At 42.4% G+C, this 22,583-nt stretch overlaps 2 protein-coding genes across 2 annotated transcripts in view; one reads left to right on the top strand and one right to left on the bottom strand.

Moving 5' to 3' along the window:
- STK39 (serine/threonine kinase 39) overlaps positions 1-21,568 on the top strand; it is a 262,001-nt gene extending 240,433 nt beyond the window's left edge. The window contains exon 19 of the mRNA XM_077830249.1: positions 21,538-21,568. The gene's annotated coding sequence lies outside the window, so the exon portion shown is untranslated. The remainder of the gene's footprint in view (positions 1-21,537) is intronic.
- B3GALT1 (beta-1,3-galactosyltransferase 1) lies at positions 9,684-10,664 on the bottom strand. Its single transcript, XM_077830461.1, has one exon. It carries the CDS (start codon positions 10,662-10,664, stop codon positions 9,684-9,686), a length of 981 nt encoding a protein of 326 aa, XP_077686587.1.
- Positions 21,569-22,583: the final 1,015 nt, after the last annotated feature.

Here is a 22,583-nt window from a genome sequence, read left to right as displayed (position 1 = left end):
GAGTCTTCCATCAGTTCTTTGTCTGTCCCCTTCCCCCGCCCTCCTCCACATTAGCCTTTTCCACACCTACAGACACACACAAACCTGGTCAGAATAATACCCAGTGGAACCCTCCACCCACATGGTGTTAGTTTCTGGACAGACTCTATTCAGCTTTGTTTTAGGTGTGGCCCCTTAACTGTCTCTTCCATGTATCTTAAATAAAGGGCGTGCTCACACATCAGTTTCAGCGAGGAGGATTTAACTCACTCCATAACAAGGTTTAACGCAGCTCGTAACACTACCAGAGTTTCCAAGGGGTTAATGAAAGCAATACTTAGCTCAGATTAGATGACTTTAATAATCCCTTCTGGCCTTAACATCTATTAAAACAAAACTGTAATTTCTGGTAATCTGAGATACGTAACCCACAGAGGGCTTTGCTGTATGGGGTCTGTTCACCTCAAATTGGTGATTTTTAGCTCATTCCCTAGTAAAGTACAGTCTTCTTCACAAAACCACTACTCATAATTCTGTACAACAACACATGTAACACCGGCTCTGCTGAGAAAAGACTCGAGAATAAACCTCCCCTGGAGAATAAATGGTATCTCATTCTTGGGCCCCTCCAGGAGATGGCTGAGGTCATTGCAAGAAGCACAACATTGAGCCAACATAGTGCACAGAACTAAGAGATTTTATAAAGAAAACTAAATGGAAATTTTTTTTCTTGTGGACTGGGCACATCCACCAGAGGAGACAGCTGAGCTGACTTGATTATAGATACAGTTGAATCAATAAGACTTATTTATTCTTCTCTAGATGCCTCTCTTCCCATTTCATAAATTCATATTTTTAACGAGAAAGGTAAGCAGGTATTACTCAGGACAATGTTTTATGCCATATGGATCTTCTCTGGTACATTACTCTCTTCAATAGGCCAGTTTCAGCACTTTTTTAATATATTGGTTTCTCTCACAGCAGTGTGAATTCATTTGGAAATATATGACAAGCAGTTACATAAATGAGAAAATAGAATGCTTGTAAGTTAGATAATCAAGCTATATGAAACCCACCCTTCTAGTACTAATATTCATACATTTTAAGATGTAAATTAATTAAATGAAGTGTAAGGGGTACAATTAGATTTAGGCTGCTGTTGTAAAAATAGGAGAAATCTGTGACAGTAAGATGAGATGTTTCTAAAACATGAAACTATCAGTTGCTTTAAAACAGGTCATTATTCCTTTTAAGGTGCAGATGTTGCTGGGACCACTTAGAGATGCCTCCAGGGTGCCTGGCAATGCTTTGTCTGAATTTGAGTGTCTAAGGAGAGGTCTACAGTTGCTGAAACTGATGACACAAGTAGCAATACATTTTTGATTTGTGAAAGCCAGAGTTTCTCCTAGGAGGGGGTGAAAGAACCTATCCCTTCATTTCTGGGACTAGAAGGAACTTTGGGTTACTGAAGCCAAAGGTTACTGAAGGCCTGAAACCAAAGTTCAATAATCTGGGACTGTTCTTTGAAGCAAAGGATAATCCAGTTTATTGACTGTTGATTGGTTGGGTCTTGAGGAAGCCTACAGAGGTGTCTTGACATGCCTCTGTCATAGAGGGTCAAATAGTATTCAGGTACACAAGAGACTCCACTTTCCCTCTTTTCCAACACATTCTTTTACAAATTCCTAGCTACTTCAGTATGAGTTAGTTTTCTCCAAGTTCATTGAGACTGTATTTGGTTCTGGAATAAATTAGATCAATTTGTGATTTCTTAGACTGCAACTGGTTCCTGTATTGGTGTAAAAGGGACAATGTCACAAGGAGACACTCTCCCCTCCATCCAGGGGCCAATGACATTTGTTGTCCTTCCTAGCATCTCTGTGGTTCAAGCCACCCAAATGATTGTGGGAAGCAGCGGGGCCATGGCCCCTCTCACACCCCTTGCTGGCTAGCAGTGTTGGCTCGCACCAAAGAGAGAAGTGCTTTACCATAGAGCTCTTGGAGGAGCTGTGCCTTGCTGAGGCAGCATACCTGGGGCAGTTGGGCTGCACCCAGTGGTGAGCTGGAGCTGGTTTGCACGGGTTCGCGTGAACCGGTTGTAAAATTTTGAAGCAGTTTTAGAATTGGTTGTTAACCTGCTTCCCTGCAGGGGGCACTGAGGCTTTGATGGGCTCCGGCTGGGAAATGATGTAATTCCTCCTCTGGCCGCCGGGGGCGCTGTGCTGCGGGAGCCACGTGTGCTACCGCCTGGCCCTGGCACGAGCCCTGTTGTTGCTGCTACTCCCCTGGCCCTGGGGCTCCCACTGCTGCCTAGTGGGTTCCCGGCTGCTCTCCTGGGCCTGGGCTGCGTCCTGCTGCTCTCCCTGTGAGTACCCACCACCCTGCCCGCAGCCAGCCGGTCTCCAGCCACCCCCGCACCTCCTGCCTGCAGCCAGCCCCTGCTGGACCCCCTGCCCTGCCTGCACCAGCCCCTGCCGCACCCCCTGCCTGCAGCCACCTCCCATCCCCAGCCACCCCAACAACCCCTGCCTGTAGCCAGCCCCTACTGCACACACCCCCTGCCCTGCCCGCAACTAGCCCCTGTCTCCAGCCACCCCCGCACCCCCTGACTGCAGCCAGCCCCTGCTGCACCCCCTGCCCTGCCTCGCCTCAGCCACCCCCGCACCCCCTGCCTCCAGCCACCCCCTGCCCTGCCTCCAGCCAGCACCTGCCGCACCCCTGCCCTGCCCACACCAGCCCCTGTCTCCAGCCACCCCCGCACCCCCTGACTGCAGCCAGCCCCTGCTGCACCCCCTGCCCTGCCTCGCCTCCAGCCACCCCCGCACCCCTGCCTGCAGCCAGCCCCCGTCTCCAGCCACCCCCTGCCCTGCCTCCAGCCAGCACCTGCCGCACCCCCGCCCTGCCCACACCAGCCCCTGTATCCAGCCACCCCCGCACCCCTGCTTGCAGCCAGCCCCTGCCGCACCCCCTGCCCTGCCCACAGCCAGCCCCTGTCTCCAGCCACCCCCTGCCCTGTCTGCAGCCAGCCCCTGCCACATCCTGGTACCCCCCGCCCGCACCAGCCCATCTCCAGCCACCCCTGCACCCCCTGCCCGCAACCAGCCCCTGCCGCACACACCCCCTGCCCTGCCCGCAGCCAGCCCCTGTCTCCAGCCACCCCCGCACACCCTGCCTGCAGCCAGCCCGTCTCCAGCCACCCCTGCACGCCCGCCTGCAACCAGCCCCTGCCGCACGCACCCCCTGCCCTACCCACAGCCAGCCCCTGTCTCCAGCCACCCCCTGCCGTGCCCGCACCAGCCCATCTCCAGCCACTCCCTGCCCTGCCCGCACCAGTCCCTGCCGCACCCCCTGCCCTGCCCGCAGCCAGCCCCTGTCTCCAGCAACCCCGCACCCCCTGCCCGCACCAGCCCCTGCCGCACCCCCCTGCCTGCAGCCAGTCCCTGTCTCCAGCCACCCCCGCACCCCCTGCCTGCAGCCAGTCCCTGCTGCACGCCCTGCCTGCAGCCAGCCCATCTCCAGCCACCCCCGCACCCCCTGCCCTGCCCACAGCCAGCCCCTGCTGCACGCCCTGCCCTGCCCACAGCCAGCCCGTCTCCAGCCACCCATGCACCCCCTGCCTGCAGCCAGCCCCTGCAGCACCCCCTGCCCTGTATCCAGCTAACCCCTACCGCACGCACCCCCTGCCCTGCCCGCAGCCAGCCCCTGCCGCACCCCCTGCCCTGTATCCAGCCAACCCCTGCTGCACGCACCCTCTGCCCTGCCCACAGCCAGCCCCTGTCTCCAGCCACCCCCGCACCCTCTGCCCTGCCCACACCAGCCCCTGCCGCACCCCCTGCCCTGCCCGCAGCCAGCCCCTGCCGCATGCCTTACCTCCAGTCAGCCCCTGCCCTGTCTTCAGCCAGCCCCACACCCCCTGGCCTCTAGCCAACCCTGCACCCTCCTGTCTCCAGCCAGCTCCGCACCCCCTGCCCTGCCCGCAGCCAGCCCTGCACCCCCTGCCTCCAGCTAGCCCTGCCCCACGCCCCTGTCTGCAGGTGGCCCCACGTCCACTGATGCCCTGCAGTTCCCAGGACAGTAACCCTGCACATCTGCTTAAATGAGGGGGGCTGGGAGCAGCTGGGACCCACACATGTGCACACCTTAGGGTGACTAGACAGCAAGTGTGAAAAATCAGGACGGGGGTGGGGGGTAATAGGAGCCTATATAAGAAAAAGACCCCAAAACCGGGACTGTCCCTATAAAATCGGGACATCTGGTCACCCTAGCACACCCCCAGGGAGTGGCGGGGACCCACACATGTGAAACGGAGCTCATTTCTAGTTCAGGCCCATCTTTTTCAAAAAGAACTTTAGTCAGGGTTAACATACATCCGTATTTTCCCGGACAGGTCAGGCTTTTTGGTTCTTAAATCGCCGTCCAGGAGGAATTCTTAAATTTTTAAATTTTAAAAATTCCTCCCGGGAAAATACGGACATATGATAACCATGTTGGTACAAAAAATACATACTGGGGACATCCCTTAAATCAGAACTTTTTATAGGGAACCGGTTGTTAAGATTTTGGCAGCTCATCACTGGCTGCACCCCATCTTCAACTCAGAACTGCATAGCCTGGCTCCTTAACATCATTAGCTGGGATTGTCAAAGGAGCCGAAATGAGCTAGGAACCCAATAGCCCCCTCTGAAAAAGCCCAACCCTTATCAGGTTTTGTTTCAAGATTGACTCTTCAGGGTCGAAAACCACTGAACATTTGAACGATGTGTACAGTAGCTTGAGGAAATCTACAGAAATGATGAACAATACAGTAATTTCTCCTTTTGTTTATTTTTCCCAATGTTTAAAAAAAATCATCTTTTACAGAACAGTGCTCTTTCTCATGGCAGATGGGCCTATACATTAGCATCGTGCTTTCTGATAATAGTTTACATGTTGAGAAAGAGAGAGGTGAAGAAGCAAACTGTACATTGACACTGTCAGGTTTTCATTTGCCTTCATTTGTTCGTTGTTTTTTTTAATTTGACATTTATACAAAAAATAGTATCTTGATTAGCAGCTTGACTGGCAATCCCACAAAACCCTAAATAATACTTTGGAAGAATTCACTTTTACAGACACTTACAGTAGGTAAAACAATACATACAATTTTGACAAATAAATACATAAATACAGCCATTCACATATAATGATACACCTAAAGTTCAGTTGCTATCAACACGCTTTTCTAATTAATTACTTCCTTCATTTATAAATTGCCCTTGCCATCTATGTTTTAAAAAAATCCCCATAAAGAATCAATATCTGCACTGAATCTAAATATTAGGAAAGATGGAAAATGAATCTTGAGTACTCACTGAAGTATTCCCAAGTCATCTGACAGGAAATGCTACAGTGAAAAATTCCTCCAAAAGAGACATTTTCCCTCCCGCCCACCCCAGCTTCTTGGTACATGTGCTTTCTTCAGCTACAATTCAATCAAAACCAACTATGACTGTATTCATATTTTGATTAAAGTGATTTAAAAATCCAGCACTCTTAAATTGTCATTTGCTCTGTTCTTAACAAAACAAAATGACCTTTAAGACAAATATTTGTTTTGATTGAAGGACGCCCAATGCAAACATTGCTTGTTGCTATTTAACCTTATTCAGTCCAACACAAATACTTTTGGATTAGAGGGACAGTGTGTCCGTTTTAGGACGATACATATCCCTCCTTTCCAGATGTGGCTTGCATATTCTATTTTTTGAGCAATGAGAAAATACCAAATCCATATCATGGTAGTAAAGAGCTAGTGAAGTACATTATCAGAAAATTAATAAAAATAGAAAATTAGTTCATGTTTTATTTCACCTGACATAAAAAAGTCTCGTATATTCAAAAATTAGGGCACACATGCTTAAGGCTTTTGAAGCACTGAACAAACATAATGCCTAACCCAGCTGCATGCATAACAGAATGTTCCATCGCAAGCAGACTCTACACATATATACAGCTGAATACAGAAGAAAATGCCTTCAAAACATATGTACGAGTTCCAGGATGAATATTTACATTTCTGTCAAAAAACTATTTATTTATAAACACCAGGAAATAGTATTTTCAAGATGTACTTGCTAATTGTTAATACAATTTTTAGGCTGTCTGAGGCAGTTTGCTTATAAAGGAGGAAATTCAAGGCCCTCCAAGCTCAAGCCCTGCAATGATGGGAATAGGAGCTCTGTGACCCTCATGGGCTACAGAGGGATGGTCTCGCTGCTGAGTGTGAATGGCTGGAGGTAAGGTCTCAGGATTTATAAGTTTTTGGATCCAGGGCCCAATATCCCCGCACAATGTGCGGAGATACAGCAAAGGCTATTCCAGCTTATTGGTTGGAACAGTTACAGTAAGTGTCCATGGAGAGACTGCATTGCAGTCTGTGGTTTACCCATGAGCTGGGGTGAATTCCATCTTTCACCCTCCATTTAGTTACCTGCACATAGTTGGGCTTGTGTGTGAAAAGATGAAATTCACTCTGTGTGCGTGTATCAAATGCATATGTGCAAACAGCTGAACTTTGTTTTCTTAGAGTTCTGAGTTTAGCAGGAAGCAAGAACAGCTTTATCAAGGACTAGGTCAGCTGAGAAGGATATATCTTGATTTTTTTGTAGCAAATTCAATGTTCATAGCCAACATTTCTGGATTTTTTCTAAGGATACACATGCTACTGTAGTTATAAATTAGCAGCAACTATTGGGCTAACTACTGTATAGCTTCACTTCTAACTCTGAAGTAAAGTTCCATACCTATTGTTTTCACTCACTGCACTATATAGTGTGGTTTAAAAGCCAAATCCTCCTCACCTGATTTATACAAGTAGTTCCATTGAAATCAGTAATACTGCTATGTGAATACGGTTAGCAGGATTTGTCACTAGAATGTAAGCTTCTTGTTGGAGGAGTGTTCGTATACTTGTTTATAAAGTGCTATGTACACCTATGGCATGATATTAACAACAGATAATATTAAAGGCAAAATTACTTCAGAGATTTCACTTAAACAATGAATCAGTTATTTCATACTGCTTCCCCATGGATATCCTGAATGATATATGGACTTACTATCCTTCTGTATACACAACACTGGACACCAGTGTTGGCTGAATAATCCATAGCTATAACTTTTATGATGAATTTTGCCTCTTTCAGTTTGCAAACTGTGAACATGCAGCAATATTCTTGAATTCTTTTTGCTGAAATTATTTTCTGAATAATTAATTTCAGCAAATAATTCTTGGATTGGATTGTGAATATATTTGGCTGAAATTTTTCAGACAAAACTCTTCATGCAATGATGGACTTTTTCAAAAATGATTTTCTTTCGTGAAAAAATGTCAGTTGTCAAATTTGTTTTTATGAAACATGCTGTGCCGCTTTAATTTTTTAAGAAAATATGTCAAATGTGTTGTCAAAATGGTTATAGAAATGTTCACTTTCTTAAAATAACTTTTCAGAACATGAAAATTTTAGATAACCATTTTGAAAAATGATAAATATTTTACAAAAAATGAGTAACAGTTTCATTCTGAGCACATCAAAACAAAAACAAGATCAACATTTTGAATTTTTTTACAAAATTATTTTTGGATTTTTTTGACCATCTCCAACTGTAAATATTTAATATTTGAAATTTTAGTTGTTTTGATTGGACATTTAGGTCACCTGGATGAATGAGGATATCTGTTAATATCAGATTTTGAGTGAGAATAGTCATGTTTACTAGGTGAAAATTCAATTTCCATGAATACTCTAGAATATTTGTTTAGATCTGTTTGTTCCAGTGAACATCCTGCAAGAATATTATCAGAAAGCACACTTGTGTGAAGGCAGTGAAAGCACATTTCTTTAATGATTCAAATAGAAAATATTTTTCAGTAATCTCCCTCCACTAGTATACATAAAGGTTGGAGAGATGTGCTTCTGACATCTATTGTCTTCTCATTATATGCACAGGCCTGAGACAGGAGTAGAGAAGAGCAAGCATGAGGAAGCAGGTTATACTATAGAAAGAGGCCACGGAAGGAAAGGGAATCCTAAAGGGGAACGGCATTTGTACCTAGAGGGGAAAATTTAAATTAAGAAGACACATGTTATGTAGTCTGAAGACCAAATTCTGCCCTGGGATCTGTGTGTGCTCAGCTCCCAGGCCCTGATTCAGGAAAGCACTTAAGAATGTATTTAACATTTAAGAATGTTCTTGAGTCTCACTGACTTCAATCCCATACTTAAAGTTAAGCGTGTGCTTAAGGGCTGTCCTGAGTTGAGATGCTTTCCTGAATTGGGCCTCAGTGACTTCTTGGATTAATAATGACTTCACTGGGAGCTCCACATGTGAAACAAAGACTAGAATTTGGCTTATGTACATGTTGGTTCTAAATATTCTTGATTTTGCTGCGAGGATCTATTCTCCCCTTGAGAGATCCACATAACTGCTATTATACTTTCCTTCTGTTGCCCAAAAGTATTTTTAGTGTGGTCCAAATTCTCCTCTGCTACACTGGTATAAATCTTGAGTAATTACATTTTCTGCAATGGGTGCACTGTGGTAAAAAGCAGAATTTAGCTCTAAGAAAGCAAAATGCTTTAAGTACAATATGATGTGTTTAATTTTAATGATATACTGAGTGATGTGGAGACTGTAAACGTGCTTCTAATCAGTAAGACAGTAGGAAAGGATTATTTTATTGATATTTTTCATTATTCAATAAAATTACATATTTGCTCTGGCAGACACTATAATTTATGAAAATTCTATTGGTGATAATACTGTCTATTCCAATAATACTGTACCACAATAGTATTGCTGTTAGTGCATATATATCTCTATACGTCCGAAGGAGATATGCTACACTTGCTTTAAAAAGAAAATGTTGAAGTATATTAAATACCTTTATCCCAAATACACATTTTATTTTATTTTTATTTTTTGTTGCAGACATTTTCTTTGTCTTGTATTTCACACACAAATTATATTTCATTGTAAGATTATATTAGATAGGGCTCTTTTAGTTAGGGGGAGTTATGTGGTTTTATTAAATAAATAACTTTCAGGCAGGTAGCGTTGTTTCTTAGACCTACACTATTTTCATTTTCAATGTTATATTCACACTTGTTTAAATTCTGCCTTTCTGTCAGCAATAAACTGCTTTTTAAACTGCACATACTGTATAGTAAAATGTACATGCCAATATAGGTGTATAAATCAGTGCAAAGATAGCACTCAAGCTGTAAATGCACACACTGAGTATATTTTTTTATATTTGTGTGTATCTTTATGAATAGAACCCTAAAAAGAGACACTTATAGCTTGTGAGGATGAGATAAAGATGTTAACATGATTCTTCATTTTTTAGGGCCAGACTCTCACCTCAGATGCATGGGCATGAATTGTTATGCAGCTCTGGTTAACTACTACTGTTCTTATACATACAGGTGCAAGAGCTGATTTTTTTAAATGTTGTGATAGAGAGCAATGATTCTGAGATTTGACTCTGGCCCCTTTAAGTTTTGTAATGTCTTTATGAATAGAGTCTGAAGGGTGCAAACCAGGAGTCAAGACAAGAATGCAAAAGCAGTTATTAAAACCCTCCTCAAAGTTAATTTGCCTATAAATTATCCGATTCCTTTCTGCCAAAATTTAAAAAAAAAGTATTTACATCTGTAAAAATCTTAACATCTGAGATGCTTCTTGCTTGACATGTCGTTCCAAATTCTGTGCATTTCTTCTGGAGTTATCTGATGCACTGTGATCACTCTGCGATATCTACACAAGCTATAGGCCATCTTCCAGTGATTGAAGCCACTGTTTTGGAAAGGGTGAATGCCAAGCTTCCGAAGACAGAGTCCCACATACACATCTTCAAGATGAAGAAGTCTGGTATGGAGGGAGGTTTTGTAAATCAGTTCTGCTACATCAGCTGAAAAAATGTAGCCAGTGCCTGAACAGAACGGTGGATAATTGCTATCAGGATACAAATCTCTGGGCATGTACCATTTACTGCGGACATCCCTTATTGGTCCTCCATTGATGACATAACCAGTAAAGTACCTTCTCCTTGGCTTGGTGTTGGGTTTGAGCAGTTTATAAATAAGGTTATCCATATTTACAAAAATATCACTGTCTGTCTTCATAACATACTTTGCTTTTGAACAAAATGTGGCCACCCACCTCATACCCATTAACGTTTTAAGAGTAAGGTTATGATAAGAGTCAATGAAGTCCTCCACAATAATGTCATGGAAAATTTGACTTTCTTGCTCTACCATCTGATTTAATACAGGATCTGCATTCTTCCCAAGAAGGAAGAGAGTGGCTATTTTAATGCCTTTAAAGTTGTTTTCATCTCCCCACGTCTCGCGAATCGCTTGTCTTGCATCAAATTCTTTGTGAGTCGTGCTGATCAAAATGACTAGGAAAGGGATGCTCTTCTCACACTTATTAGGCTCATTTATAAGGAAATCAAATGAATGTGGATTTATAGGTCGAGTTCTTATATTACCAAAGGAGACATTTTTCCTGGCTATTGATATGGTATTGAAGTGTCTGTGGCCAGTGTAGGAAGAAGTAGGACGAGTTATACTTAAATACCAAAGAGCACTTGCCCAACAAACTACTGTCAGAACATATAAACATGAGACCTTGGAAGCCATTGTTTCTGTAGCTCTTCTATTCAGTATAGTGAATAAATAGCCTTCTTACCATTAGCACCTCTGTGTCCCGCAAAGGCAGCATATTATTAACAAACCTTAAAGTTCGATATAGAAAAATAACTGTGTAATTGTTCATGGATCTCAGTTGGAGGATATTAACCCTGAAGATACTTTGTCTTTTCTTTCTTTGTATAGCAGCAGCTTCTATTTCTTGGAATTTTCATTTATTTCTGAAAAATATGAGAAAAAGATTTCCATTGCTGTGTCATATATTCTTGAGGACAGTTATTATGATACAAGATTTATCATTCTCCTGAACTTTATTTCATGAAGTCCTTTGATACAACACACTGTACTGGAATATATCCCTACTGGAAGAATGTGTTTATGATATATACAGGCTAATAATTCATCTTATATTACATCCAATTGAAAAAGCTGTTACTATATTTTAGGTCATCAGTAAAATTTAAAAGGGATGTAGCTGGGAATTCATCTCCTTCTTTTGGACTTCCACAATCTAGCATAATATTTTAAGATAAATTATAAAGCATTTTACGTTAAAATATAAGATAAAATGTAAATGAAATATTAAAATATAAATAATAAATTAATATTTGCTTAGTCTTCTTTAATAGGCACACAAATCTTGTAGAACAGAGTTAGTGGATATGAGTATGGATATGGATATCTACAAACCCAGTTTTAATACAAACTGTACTAATATGTGCCCTGGCAACCATTAAATTAAATTAAGCAGGTTTGGACTAGAATCCTGTTCCTAAGCACAATAACCATAATAGGGAAGAATATGCTGTCATAAAACAACCCATTATAAATTCACGTAAAGATCTGAATACAACTGTAGTAGAGACAATGGTAGAAAGATGTGATTATAGCACTTTCCTAAACAAATAGTACAGTAGCTTTCTGCAGCATTGCTCTAGCTAACACTGTCTCATCTACAGTAAATATTGCCCCAGTGTGTGCTTATGGTGATTGTATTTTCAAAACAATAAACTAAGACACTATTGTGGTAAAATATTTTTGAAAGATTGCAAAATACTCATTCAAAAGTACACTTTTTTAAAAACAAAAGTGCTGGTTTTGCTACTGTTTGTTACTGACTCAACAGACACGTGCATATTTATTGGAGGGGAGAACTTGTCCTGCAACATGGGCTATTCTACAATTGCAGGTGCATGTACACTACAGACACTACACACGTAGCTACATGCCACAGGGAGGCAGGCTGCGTCCATGCTTGACACTGCGATGTGTAGCTACATGCCACAGGGAAAGACTCCCGGCAGTGGAGATCTGCAGAAGCCTTTCCCTGCTGCTGCAGCCTTTCTTTGCCCTGTGTAGCTACACATAAGTGTAAACACAGCCTGCCTGCCTGTGGCGTGTAGCTACTTGTGAACTGTCTCCCCACTGCTGGAGCCTTTCACTGCAATGGGAAAAAACTCAGGCAGTGAGGAGACAGTGGGACACTAAACTGAAGGAACAGCTTTTGCATGCAGAGAGCTGTGTTTGATATATACCTTAGGGCAGGGGTTCTCAACCTTTTTTCTTTCTGAGGCCTCCTGCAACATGCTAGAACAACTCCAGGGCCCGGCAGGGGTCGGCAGTTGGGGTTGGGGAGCAAGGGCTGACAGGGCGCTGGCCAGCCCTGCATGGCAGGGTCCAGGGAGGGAGCACCACCTCCACGCCCTGACTCACCTCAGTAAGCCACCAAGGGCTCTGCTGGACCAGAGCCATCCGGGCAGCTCTGACTGGCTGCATAAGCAGTCAAAGGGGGCTGGGAGCTGAGAAGCAGCCACAACCCCGGAGGGCACCAGCAGCAGACAGGGGAATGCCACGGCCACCCACTCCATGGCACCCCAGCCAGAGGAGTAGCTGTCCCACACTGTCTGGCTCCGGCTCTCTGCCTAGGACCTGGCCAGAGGGCAGGGCCTGAGTGGGGCTGGGGAAGAGGAGGAGCGTGAGGGGTGGACCTGCCCCATTCTGGATAAGGCACTGCAGTTTGGGGGGCAACACCCTTGTGCTCCCTCAAATTTGCCCATGGGCTCAAGGTTTCTGCCCGCATCATGGTTTCAGCCCCACTCCGCTCCTGGCAGCAGTGTGGGGGAGCTCGGGGTTTCAGGCGTGCGCGGTCTCGGCTGCAGCTGACAGAGGGAAGGGGAGAGCTAAGGGCTTCAGCCCTGCGCTGCTCCCGGCTTCAGCCCCATGGGGTTGGGGGGCACGCCGGGGCTTGGGGCTGAAGCTCTGTACTGCTCCACGCTTCAGCCCCATGGGGGTGGGTGCCAGGGCTCAGGGCTTCAGCAGCGGGGCCCCACTGACCCCCTGAAAGGGCTCGCGGACCCCGGTTGTGAACCGCTGGCCTAGGGCTCAGGCTTGTAGGGCACACTATACTACTCTGCTCAGCTAAGCAGTGCTTCATCGTCTACACTGCTATTTAAGCTCTTCCTAACTGGATGTGCAGTGACTGTACTCTATACAACATCATAAATGTAGATGTAGCCTCAGTGTTCTGAATGAATGTATCACAGAACACTGAATATGTGCTGTTAACATTCATTTTGAGCAAAAGAACAGCTTTAATAGTCAGGACCGGCTCTCGGCACCAGCAAAGCAAGCACGCGTTTGGGGCGGCACAATTCCAGGGGTGGCAAATTCCAGGGGTGGCAAATTTTTTGCTTGGGCAGCAAAAAACCTAGAGCTCATAGTGTCTGTGCTCATTTTGGGCGCCCAGAAAGAAAGTTCCAGTAAAACTGGTCTCATGTACTACTGAATTCAAAATTTTGCCCTCTGATGCACAGGTGCAGTTGTGTTTTGAAGTAAACTGAGGCTGTGTGCATATTAGTTGTGTGGCAAATCCCCCCCCTGCTGGATTTTCCTAAAGGAAGCCAATTGATACAGCAAAAATAAAGAGGAAAAATGTCACTCTAACCCTATCTCCAGATTACCAGGAAATTTCTTTTAACCAGGAAGTGGAAACAAAGGCTGTATTGCCATGCCCTACAGCATTATTACCACAGACTAAACATGGGTAAGTGAAAGGTTAACAGAAGCCTGAGAGAACAATTAGCCCACCTGCTTACACCTGGAAGCTGTGTGAGACTCAATTTCTTATCAAACCCAGCTGGGGAAGAGGTAAAGGAAGGAGCTCAGAGCAGGAGGAGATACCCAGGAGAAGAGGGGCCCAGAAATAGGGACAAGGCCTCTGGGAGGTAGCCCTTTGGGTTGGTGGTCTGGAAGAGGAACAAGGAGCTGGGGAGAACTTGAGAGACTGAAAGCACAAGCCCGGGGGCGGTGGCATGGAGGAGCAGTGGCCTACGTTGCTTGTTTTATTTGGAGGGTGGGGAGTTGAGTTCTGCTGAGAGATGCTGGGTAGAAGCCCAGAAATCCCTGACTCTGAGAAGAGTGGGATTGAAGAGGAGTCCAGGAGGACTGGAAGATTTCAAATTGATGACTAGTACTGTGAAGGACACAGTTTTTTTGGGACACTGATACACCAGAAGGGGTGAGGCTGTACATAACTTGGCTCTAGGGCTGAGTCACTAAAGAACCAGACCACCAAGGACCCCAATCGTCGCTGGAAGGAGGGGACTGAAGGGAAGGTCCTGTAATGCTCCATCCAGCTGTGAACGGGTATGCTGATTGGTGAGTTCTCTCTTCTACACAGATGTTTTTTATAATCTAAGATCATTTATTTGCTCAAATTATGGAGTTAAGGAAGGAGTGGCAGGCTCAAATTGAATTTACTTTAAGCCCAACTTCTAGTATTTTAGTATTAGAATTTGCCTTTTCTGTTACTGATATCTTGTTTTTCATACTAAAACTTTTGTACTGTGCAAGGGAAATAAAAATGGTAACATACTGAAAAAACATTAACAGTGTTATTGTACTGGCTAGAGTATAATGTATCACTGGAGATGCCATCTCTCTTCGCAAGTGGTCAACCTGTATGTTCAAGCCTGTTCCAAAGCCCATTGATTTTAATGGGCTTTAGAGCACATGGGTGAACATTCTGAGTAGTCACATTGTGCAGCATAGCAGCAATCCTGACTCCATGAGGAGCTATGGATTTGTCACAGTATTCAGAGTCTTCCCTTTGTGATCAATAAGCTAAGTATACAGGAGCAATCCTTTTAAAATATGGCCTCTGTGCATATGAAGCTATGCACCACAGGCATTTGGGCATGCAATTTTTTCTGAGCACCACCACAGGTGAACGCAGTTAGAATTTACATGCGTGAATCCCACAATGGCATTAGTGAGAGTTAGCCCCTCCACTCTCATTAGTTTGTTAAATTCAATAGAATTGTGGGAGCCCAAACAAAACTGAAAAAATAAATCCCTAATCCAGCAAGATTTCTCAAACTTTTAACCAGATCTGGCTGAATTGGGCTCAATAGGCAACAACTATATTTATTTATTTATTTTTAAAAAGAAGCTTGTATTAACTGCCATTTTGAGACCAACATACAATTCAAATTAGGATACATGATACTGTGTTGTGATATGAAGATTTTATAAGTATGAGTATGGGATGCCATGAGTGAGCTATATAGTTCAATGTAGCTCAGTTGTGCAATCATGATATATAAAATATTTCTATTGCACCATACCAGCCGGTATTCTGCATATGTTACATAAAGTGGTTTAGGAAATTTTATGGTAGACTGGGTTATGGCTTTCCTTACCCTTCTCTAATAAAGACAGGCACATTAGTTACCACAAGTAGCTGTACAGATTTCTGAGGGAGAAGAAAATTAACTAATACATTTTAGAAACTGTAAAATTGCAAAAAAATCTATTTTTCAATCAATTATATTTTGATTTTAAGGTCTCATGATCTAGCAGGGCTAGAAACAAGAAATGTCTCATACCAGTAGGAAGAGAGGTCCCTAGCTTTCTAGTTGAGGTAAAATTTTCATTAGATATCAGATCTTAAAGCCATCGCTCATCCAAGAATGATTATTTCCCATCCTGGCCCTTCGGCTCATGTAACTCAAAATGAAATTCCACAGTTTTCTGGTACACAGTATTTTTAAATAAAAAATAGTTGTGACCCAAGGACCTCTGAGGCAAATGGGCAGAGGGCACAGGGAATGCATCGGCTTTCATAGGGATCCCTGGGGTCAGATAATTGCAAAATAGTTCACCAATGGGTGGGGTCTCCACCGAGAGCCAGAAACCCACTGGTCATCATAATCATTGCCAAATGTATGTGCAGTAATATGTTAGGAGTTATGTATCTATACTGAAAATTATGTTCTTAAGATCTGGGAGTAAGGCAGGTCACCAGGAGGTGACACTCCTGGGAGACATTCCTTTCAGGCCGGAGGTAGCAGATGCCTCACACTGTATGCTGATTTGCATAATGAGTAAGGGTGGAATGAAGGACTGTAAAATCTACAAGAGAGGAAATTTGCAGGATGAAATAAACAGCATGGAGATGTGGTGGTTATGAATAAAGACCAAGTATTGTTCTGGTGTATCTTGGCGTGCAGGTGGATGCACACAGTCCTTCACCTAGGAGATAAGCTGACGGTGTGCTTATCTCATAAAAATAGTCTGGCTGTAAAGCACTGCAAGGATTTTGGGTGAGCAATACTCTACAAGACAGGAGAATATCTTGTTAATTAAATCTAGGCTTTAGAAAGCATGTTGTTGTTTTATATATAACCATTTGTTTCCAATACTTGCTACTATTTAAATCTCTGGGCTTTGTTAAATAAATTTAGATATGTTTATAGTGAAAACAAGTTTAAGAGCTGTGGGTTGAGCAGAGCAGTGATCTGAGGTGGAAGCAGTAAGCTGGGGTGTATTGGAAGTGGCAGATCTGTGAATACTGAAGTGTCCAGTGGAACAGGAGCTGGACACACCAATAGCAGAGTCCTCCGAGCATCCTCCTGGAGTGTGCCTACTGCTAATGTGTATAGTGACATCAGGGCCTGCAAGGCCTAGAGGGGACAACTTGTACTGCCCATGGCCAGTGGAGATGGAGAGCTGACCCTCAACAGGCACAGACAAAGCTTCTGATGCTAAGAGCAGGTGATAGTGAGGTGCCTTCCAACCCTGGGTACCCCAAAGGAGTGTCACAATGACTGTTTGAAAGCTGTTTCTAGGTTTGGAATATTAAACATAGCCCAGGTAGTGAGCTTTATGTGCAGAACTCAGGTGAGGTGTTAAATTGTATTTATCATGTACCTTTGGTCATATGGTTCTATGGGTTGACCTGATTTAGAAATAGCTCCCAGAGATGACCATCCCCATTGTGTGTGTATGTAGCATGTATCATGTGCGTGTATGTACTTTAAAAGCTTCATTGGTTTCCTTTGCAAACATAGATTTTCTTAGTTTTATGATGACCATAGTAAAAACAAAACCCCAAAACATACAGCAATGACTTATTTAGTCACCCAGTAACTTCAGAAGCTCCTTGGGTGTTCCTAGTCTGTTAGAAAAGAAAATAGGATGATTGTTGAGAACTGAGAGAGTGAACGATTGAAATGACATCCCACAAATTGCAACAGGGTGTGGAAGAGTATTTAAGATTTAATATCTGATTACAAACAGGGATTTTAAAAAAAATTAAAGGATGTGTTAATACAGCATTTTTATTAATAACAGGGTCCCTAATATCTAAATGGGATGTAGAATATAGAATTGGAAGCAAGTAATGAATTGGCTATCAAAATCAAGAGTATGGCAGGTCAAGTTTCATATCAAGAATATTAGTACTGCATGCACAACAAATATTAAAGCTTTGTTCAGAATACTAGATCTTGAATTTTTTTCTTACAGAAAGTTTTTAAAATGCCACTTTATGTATTAGCTTTAAGTTACCAGAATCTCATTATTAAAGATCTCCATTATCCATTCAGGATCTGATGGCATTTTAAGCTAATAGGTTTTTTTAGATCTAAAGGTTTTTAGATAACCTTTCTGATTTGAGGGTAAACCCACAGAGTCCTGCATATAACAGATAATTGGTATAAGGTAGCTATATTCATAGTACAGTAGGCTTGGGCAAATATACTTCTTTTATTGTAGCACCACAACCAAACACACAGTGTTCCAGGTTTTCTGTTTGTTACCTTTTTTTGTATTGAGCATTTGACAAGATATGTCAATATGCTCTACTTAGCACTTTCAGAGTGATTGCAATGATGGAGTCTTAAATACTGGTGCCTCAGTATACACAAATACTTACAGGCTCTTTGCAAGCTTTTAGAAGCAGGACACGTGCTTTCCCTTGACAAGACAGAACATAAGCATAGTGTCCCATGAAACAGTTAATCACACGTAGCATTGTCAGTTCAGATGCTTATAGTAGTATTTTATTAACTTTTTAGTTCTGTATCTTGAATATGTAGTCTTAAATACAATATGAAAACTTCTTAAAAATATATTTCTAAAATGGCTAATTGTACCAAGCTATTCATGTAGCGATCAGTCATGTGCTGTCAATATTTTCACAAGGGAGCTCACATACACAAACTGCTTCCTTTGTCATGTCCTCACAGAGAGGAGGAATGAGGGACTGAGAAATCTATTCAACTGTGTTCCAATTTAAATGTCCCTCCTCCTCCAAGGAGGGAAGGCAACAGCACTAGGCAAACAAGTTTATATTGAGGGCATCTGCTGTAAAAGTTCATATTTTGTACTTAAAAAAAGTGTGGAGTATATACTTAGTACCGAAGTGCAGTCAACCTTTTGTATTTTTAAATGGCAGGATGTGTATGAGGAGGGGGAGACAGAGAAAAGGGATAGACCCCCATGTAGGGAGAGTCTTAATAAAACAAAACATGCTTTCCAAAGGTAAACAATTTAAGTATTTTTCTGTGCCCCAGGGATTATCACCTTTTCGCAGGATAATTTTAGCACTATTCAGAGCAGGGGAGAACATCCTGAGTGGTGGAATTCTAGGGCCCCCTTTAACACATCAATCGAAGGGTTACGTAAGGATCTGTCACTTTTTTTTTTTGTTGGCTAATGGACAAAAGATCATGTCACTTACTTCCAGTAATGCTCTCCTTGCACTGTAATTCCATTGCACGGTAGTATGAAGCTGGTGTCACAATAATATATGGATTTATTGGGCAGGGGAACATCGTTCCATCAGAGAAAATAAGCCAGTAATTGAGAATGTCAAAGGTTGCCAAGTACTTACATTAAATATGGCCCTGATTGAGCAAGGTACGTAGCTTTGGCATTAGTAGGTCTAATTGTGTGCTTAATATTAGGCATGTAATTAAGTTGCTTGCATGATCATTGATGGTAGCCAAAGTCCTTTGTAACGAGCTGCAGACTGGACCTAGATTCAGCAGCAGTGGCAACCCCTCTGGAGCACCCTTGCATTCTTGAGGCATTTCAAGTACATTTAAAAAGGTTTTTATGACTCTGCCTCCAAAGATGAAAATGAGTAATCATCACAGTATTCTTTGGTTATGATGTTGATATTCATCCAACTAAAGAGCGAGACAATGTTGTGTGACTTCTTTGACCGATTGAGCCTCAGTTTGTCCTAATTGAGAATATTTTCATGAGCTGTCTGCACAACATAATGTATTTGATAAATAATTAAAACATTTTGAGAATTTTGCCAACTGTTCCTAGACAATTCTCAAGCAGATAGAAAAAGTGAAATTCTGCAGATGTTGTTCATTTGTTGTAATATCTGTCAGTTTTTCAGAGTGCTTCTCTTCTTTTATCAAGATCATCTCAATCTTCTCTGGATTAAGCCTAAATCCAATGTTTCCCTCGATTCTAGATGAATTCTTGCAATGGGATAACTGGAAACAGCAGTGTCTGCATCGGGTATGATAGGCACCCCCAACTCTGTAAGCCTGGCATAAGCCTGTAAACCTCTCATCTCACTCTCCCACCCCCCTCAGGGCTTTACACGGAGGTTGAATAGGAGTGGTGACAGCACTGAGCCCTGTGAAACACCCCAGATCAGAGCCCTAGGGGAGGTGCAGCTGCTCATCATGATAACTCCATGCTCTGTTAGAGAGCAGCAAGCCCAGCTGAGTGAAGACAGCCCCATGCAAATCTGCCAAGACTGTACACCTGAAGGAAAAGGGAATAATGCTACTAATGATTATAATAGACCCTAATCAGCTTTCCCTAAAGAGAAGTTTTTGCAAGAGTCTTCTCTGATCATAACTTGCATTTCTATACAGACAAGACATGAAGTTTCTCTACCATTTATGAAGATCCAAAGTTTCTCAAGTAAAAGTTTCTCATCTTGTTGAGAAGATAATTATTCAGCACATTAAAAATTCAGCTACAAAGAATTCCAGGAAAACTATTATGTTTCTGGTACTATACTTGTATAGTAATTTCCAGAAGAAATTCTGGACAGATGGTATAGGTGATTTTACAGGAGATTGCAAGCTATTCTCCTACAGCTTTATTTGAAGGTTTATTAAACATTCCAAACATTTTTGTAGTCCCTGAGTGAAATAGATGTTGGAGTACAACTGAAACAGTCAGTTCTATATCAGGCTTTCTTTTTCTAGACCATATATGGAATAGAATTATTAAACTGTATAAAAGCCAAAGTCTGGGGTGGGGGAAGTACATGTCTGTTCAATTTAGGACCAGAGTTTCAAAACATTTAGTGATTATTTTTTTAGGTGCCTCAATTTTTGGTTGATTAATCTGAGACACCTTACTAGAGGACTTCCCCACCTGAAACTTTTTATAACTGCAACTGAACATAAAATATTTTTCTGCTGTCATTTTTTTAAGTGTAATATTTTTGGATAAAAAAAATCTGCTTATGTATATTTTTTCCTTTATTTTCTACTTTAGTATAAATTTGTGCAGCCTTCAGCTCTGCTTTGCATAGTCCGTCAATGGCCCCAAGCGGGTCTAGAGACGCTCTGGCCGAGCTTTCTTCCCCATGCCGTGCTCCTGGAGAAGAGAGGCATAGGAGCCACTACGCTGAGGCTGGTCAAACTGTGGATGCTTAACCAGAAAAATTTAGCGACCTAGTAATTTCAAAGGTCTAGCATTAACGAGGACTGGTTCCCATCCAGGTCCAGTTTTATCAAAATCCCATAAAATGTTGGCCTGGGGTGCGTACAGATAAGTAGTTCTGGTTTGGGCACATTTCTATTTGAAGGTGGTTTATTCTGAGCCTGGGTCTGGTCTCGCTGGAGTTAACTGGAGCTTTATCGTTGGCTTCAGTAGTGGCAAAATCAGATCTTTTATGCAAATATACTTAGTGCTAACTAAAAGGAGAGGAATGAAGTGAAGAAAATAAACATTATATGAGTAGAATAATTTCTTAGCAAAATGCTTTTTCAAAGTTTCCCAGGAGATGTCAAGTGTCAAATCCATGCACTTTTCCCTCCTCAATGCTTTTTAGAAACAATTTAAAAAATACTCTTGACTTCATGTTGTGATAGGTCATTTGTGCTTACATCAATCATGTCCTCTTACAGCAGTAATGTGTAAATTGCATCTTGGCGGGGTTATCAACTGATGCAAATAACACAGTTTGCCTTGGGTTACCATAGCCACAGCCATTATTTTTTATAGGTATGGTACTGTATTCTACTGTGAAATTTCACAGCAAGGTTCCTTGCCTCATGTCCCTGCCAAATTGGTTACAACACTGTGTGTCTAATGAAAAGTTTAGGACTAAAAAAGGACCCTTCATGATTTCTCAAATTGTTTTTCAGGAGGAAAATCTTTACTGGCTCTTTAAGTTATGTGGGTAATTAAAAATCTTTTTCTTAACCTATTGACTCCAGTAGTAAATAATCTTCAATTAATAGTATTTCAAAGCATTCACTAGTCCTATCTTAATCTTGCTAAGACCTCTCCACTCCCTGTTTCATTTTCTTAGGATTTATAGAGATGTCCATGATGTGGCAACATGGAGTGTGACTGTAAGAACAGATGACAGTCGCCTTCATTATATAGAGGCCTGTCCTGACAATACTGCCATTCTCAATTAATCTGTGTCAGGAAAAAGGGCTAACAATAATGTGCAGACCAGAACAACTGAAATCATATCCAGTTCAGCAAATGCAAGTAATGAATCTGCTTCCCATAACTCACAAGCTATCAGGAGGAGCACATTGAAGCAAAACTACAAACCACTAAAACTTGGGGATTTACTAGGTAAAGTTGAAAAAGTTTCAAACTTCACCCTTTATGGTATCCATCACAATACTTCAGGTATTTTTATTGCCTAACTTTATTAATTGGGGTCACTATTATGTGGAAAGATTTAATTCTTGGCATGGCATATTAACATGTTATACCCTGGCATCAGTCAGACCCATAAAAAACCAGTACGTCAGTAATTGCCTATCTTCTCTTATGTAAATAATAATTGCTCCTTTGTTATAAAAACAATTGTGTAATCACATACCTGTTTACTGTGTCTGTTTATTTATTTATATATACACACACTAAATCTACTTGTTTATCGATATTAAATGCAAAAAACCTGTTATGCAAGGTTAAGGACCATAATCTTATAATTCTGAAATGTTGCAAATAATGCAGAGGTTGCATTTAACTTTATTGGCTTTTCTTTTTTTCTTAAGAGGGAAAAAAAAATCCACAGCTGGAAAACTGCTTACTCTGGATCTATTCAACTTGTGGAGCCTACAAAGGCCTTCCACGTAACTATTTGACTGGTAGACTTCAGAAATTCCACCAGCAGTCGTACATTCCACAGAAGTTGTGTGCCAAACATCTATATCTCTGAGGGAACATCTTGTCCCCTAGCTCAAAGCGTTAGTAAGTAACCAAGTGGCACTGGGCCTATTCATGAGGGCTGGGGAAAGATTCCTCTCCCTTATGCTATGGAGTGGCAGCAGAACCTCCCCAGAGTTGCTGCTGCAACCTCAATGTTGTAACAGCCCCCAGGGTTGTGGCACT

Source organism: Eretmochelys imbricata, chromosome 11, assembly GCF_965152235.1.
Source record: "Eretmochelys imbricata isolate rEreImb1 chromosome 11, rEreImb1.hap1, whole genome shotgun sequence".
In the NCBI taxonomy this organism is placed as follows: domain Eukaryota; kingdom Metazoa; phylum Chordata; order Testudines; family Cheloniidae; genus Eretmochelys; species Eretmochelys imbricata.
Note: the sequence above shows the minus strand (reverse complement) of the source record. Positions and strands in the feature narration are given on the sequence as shown.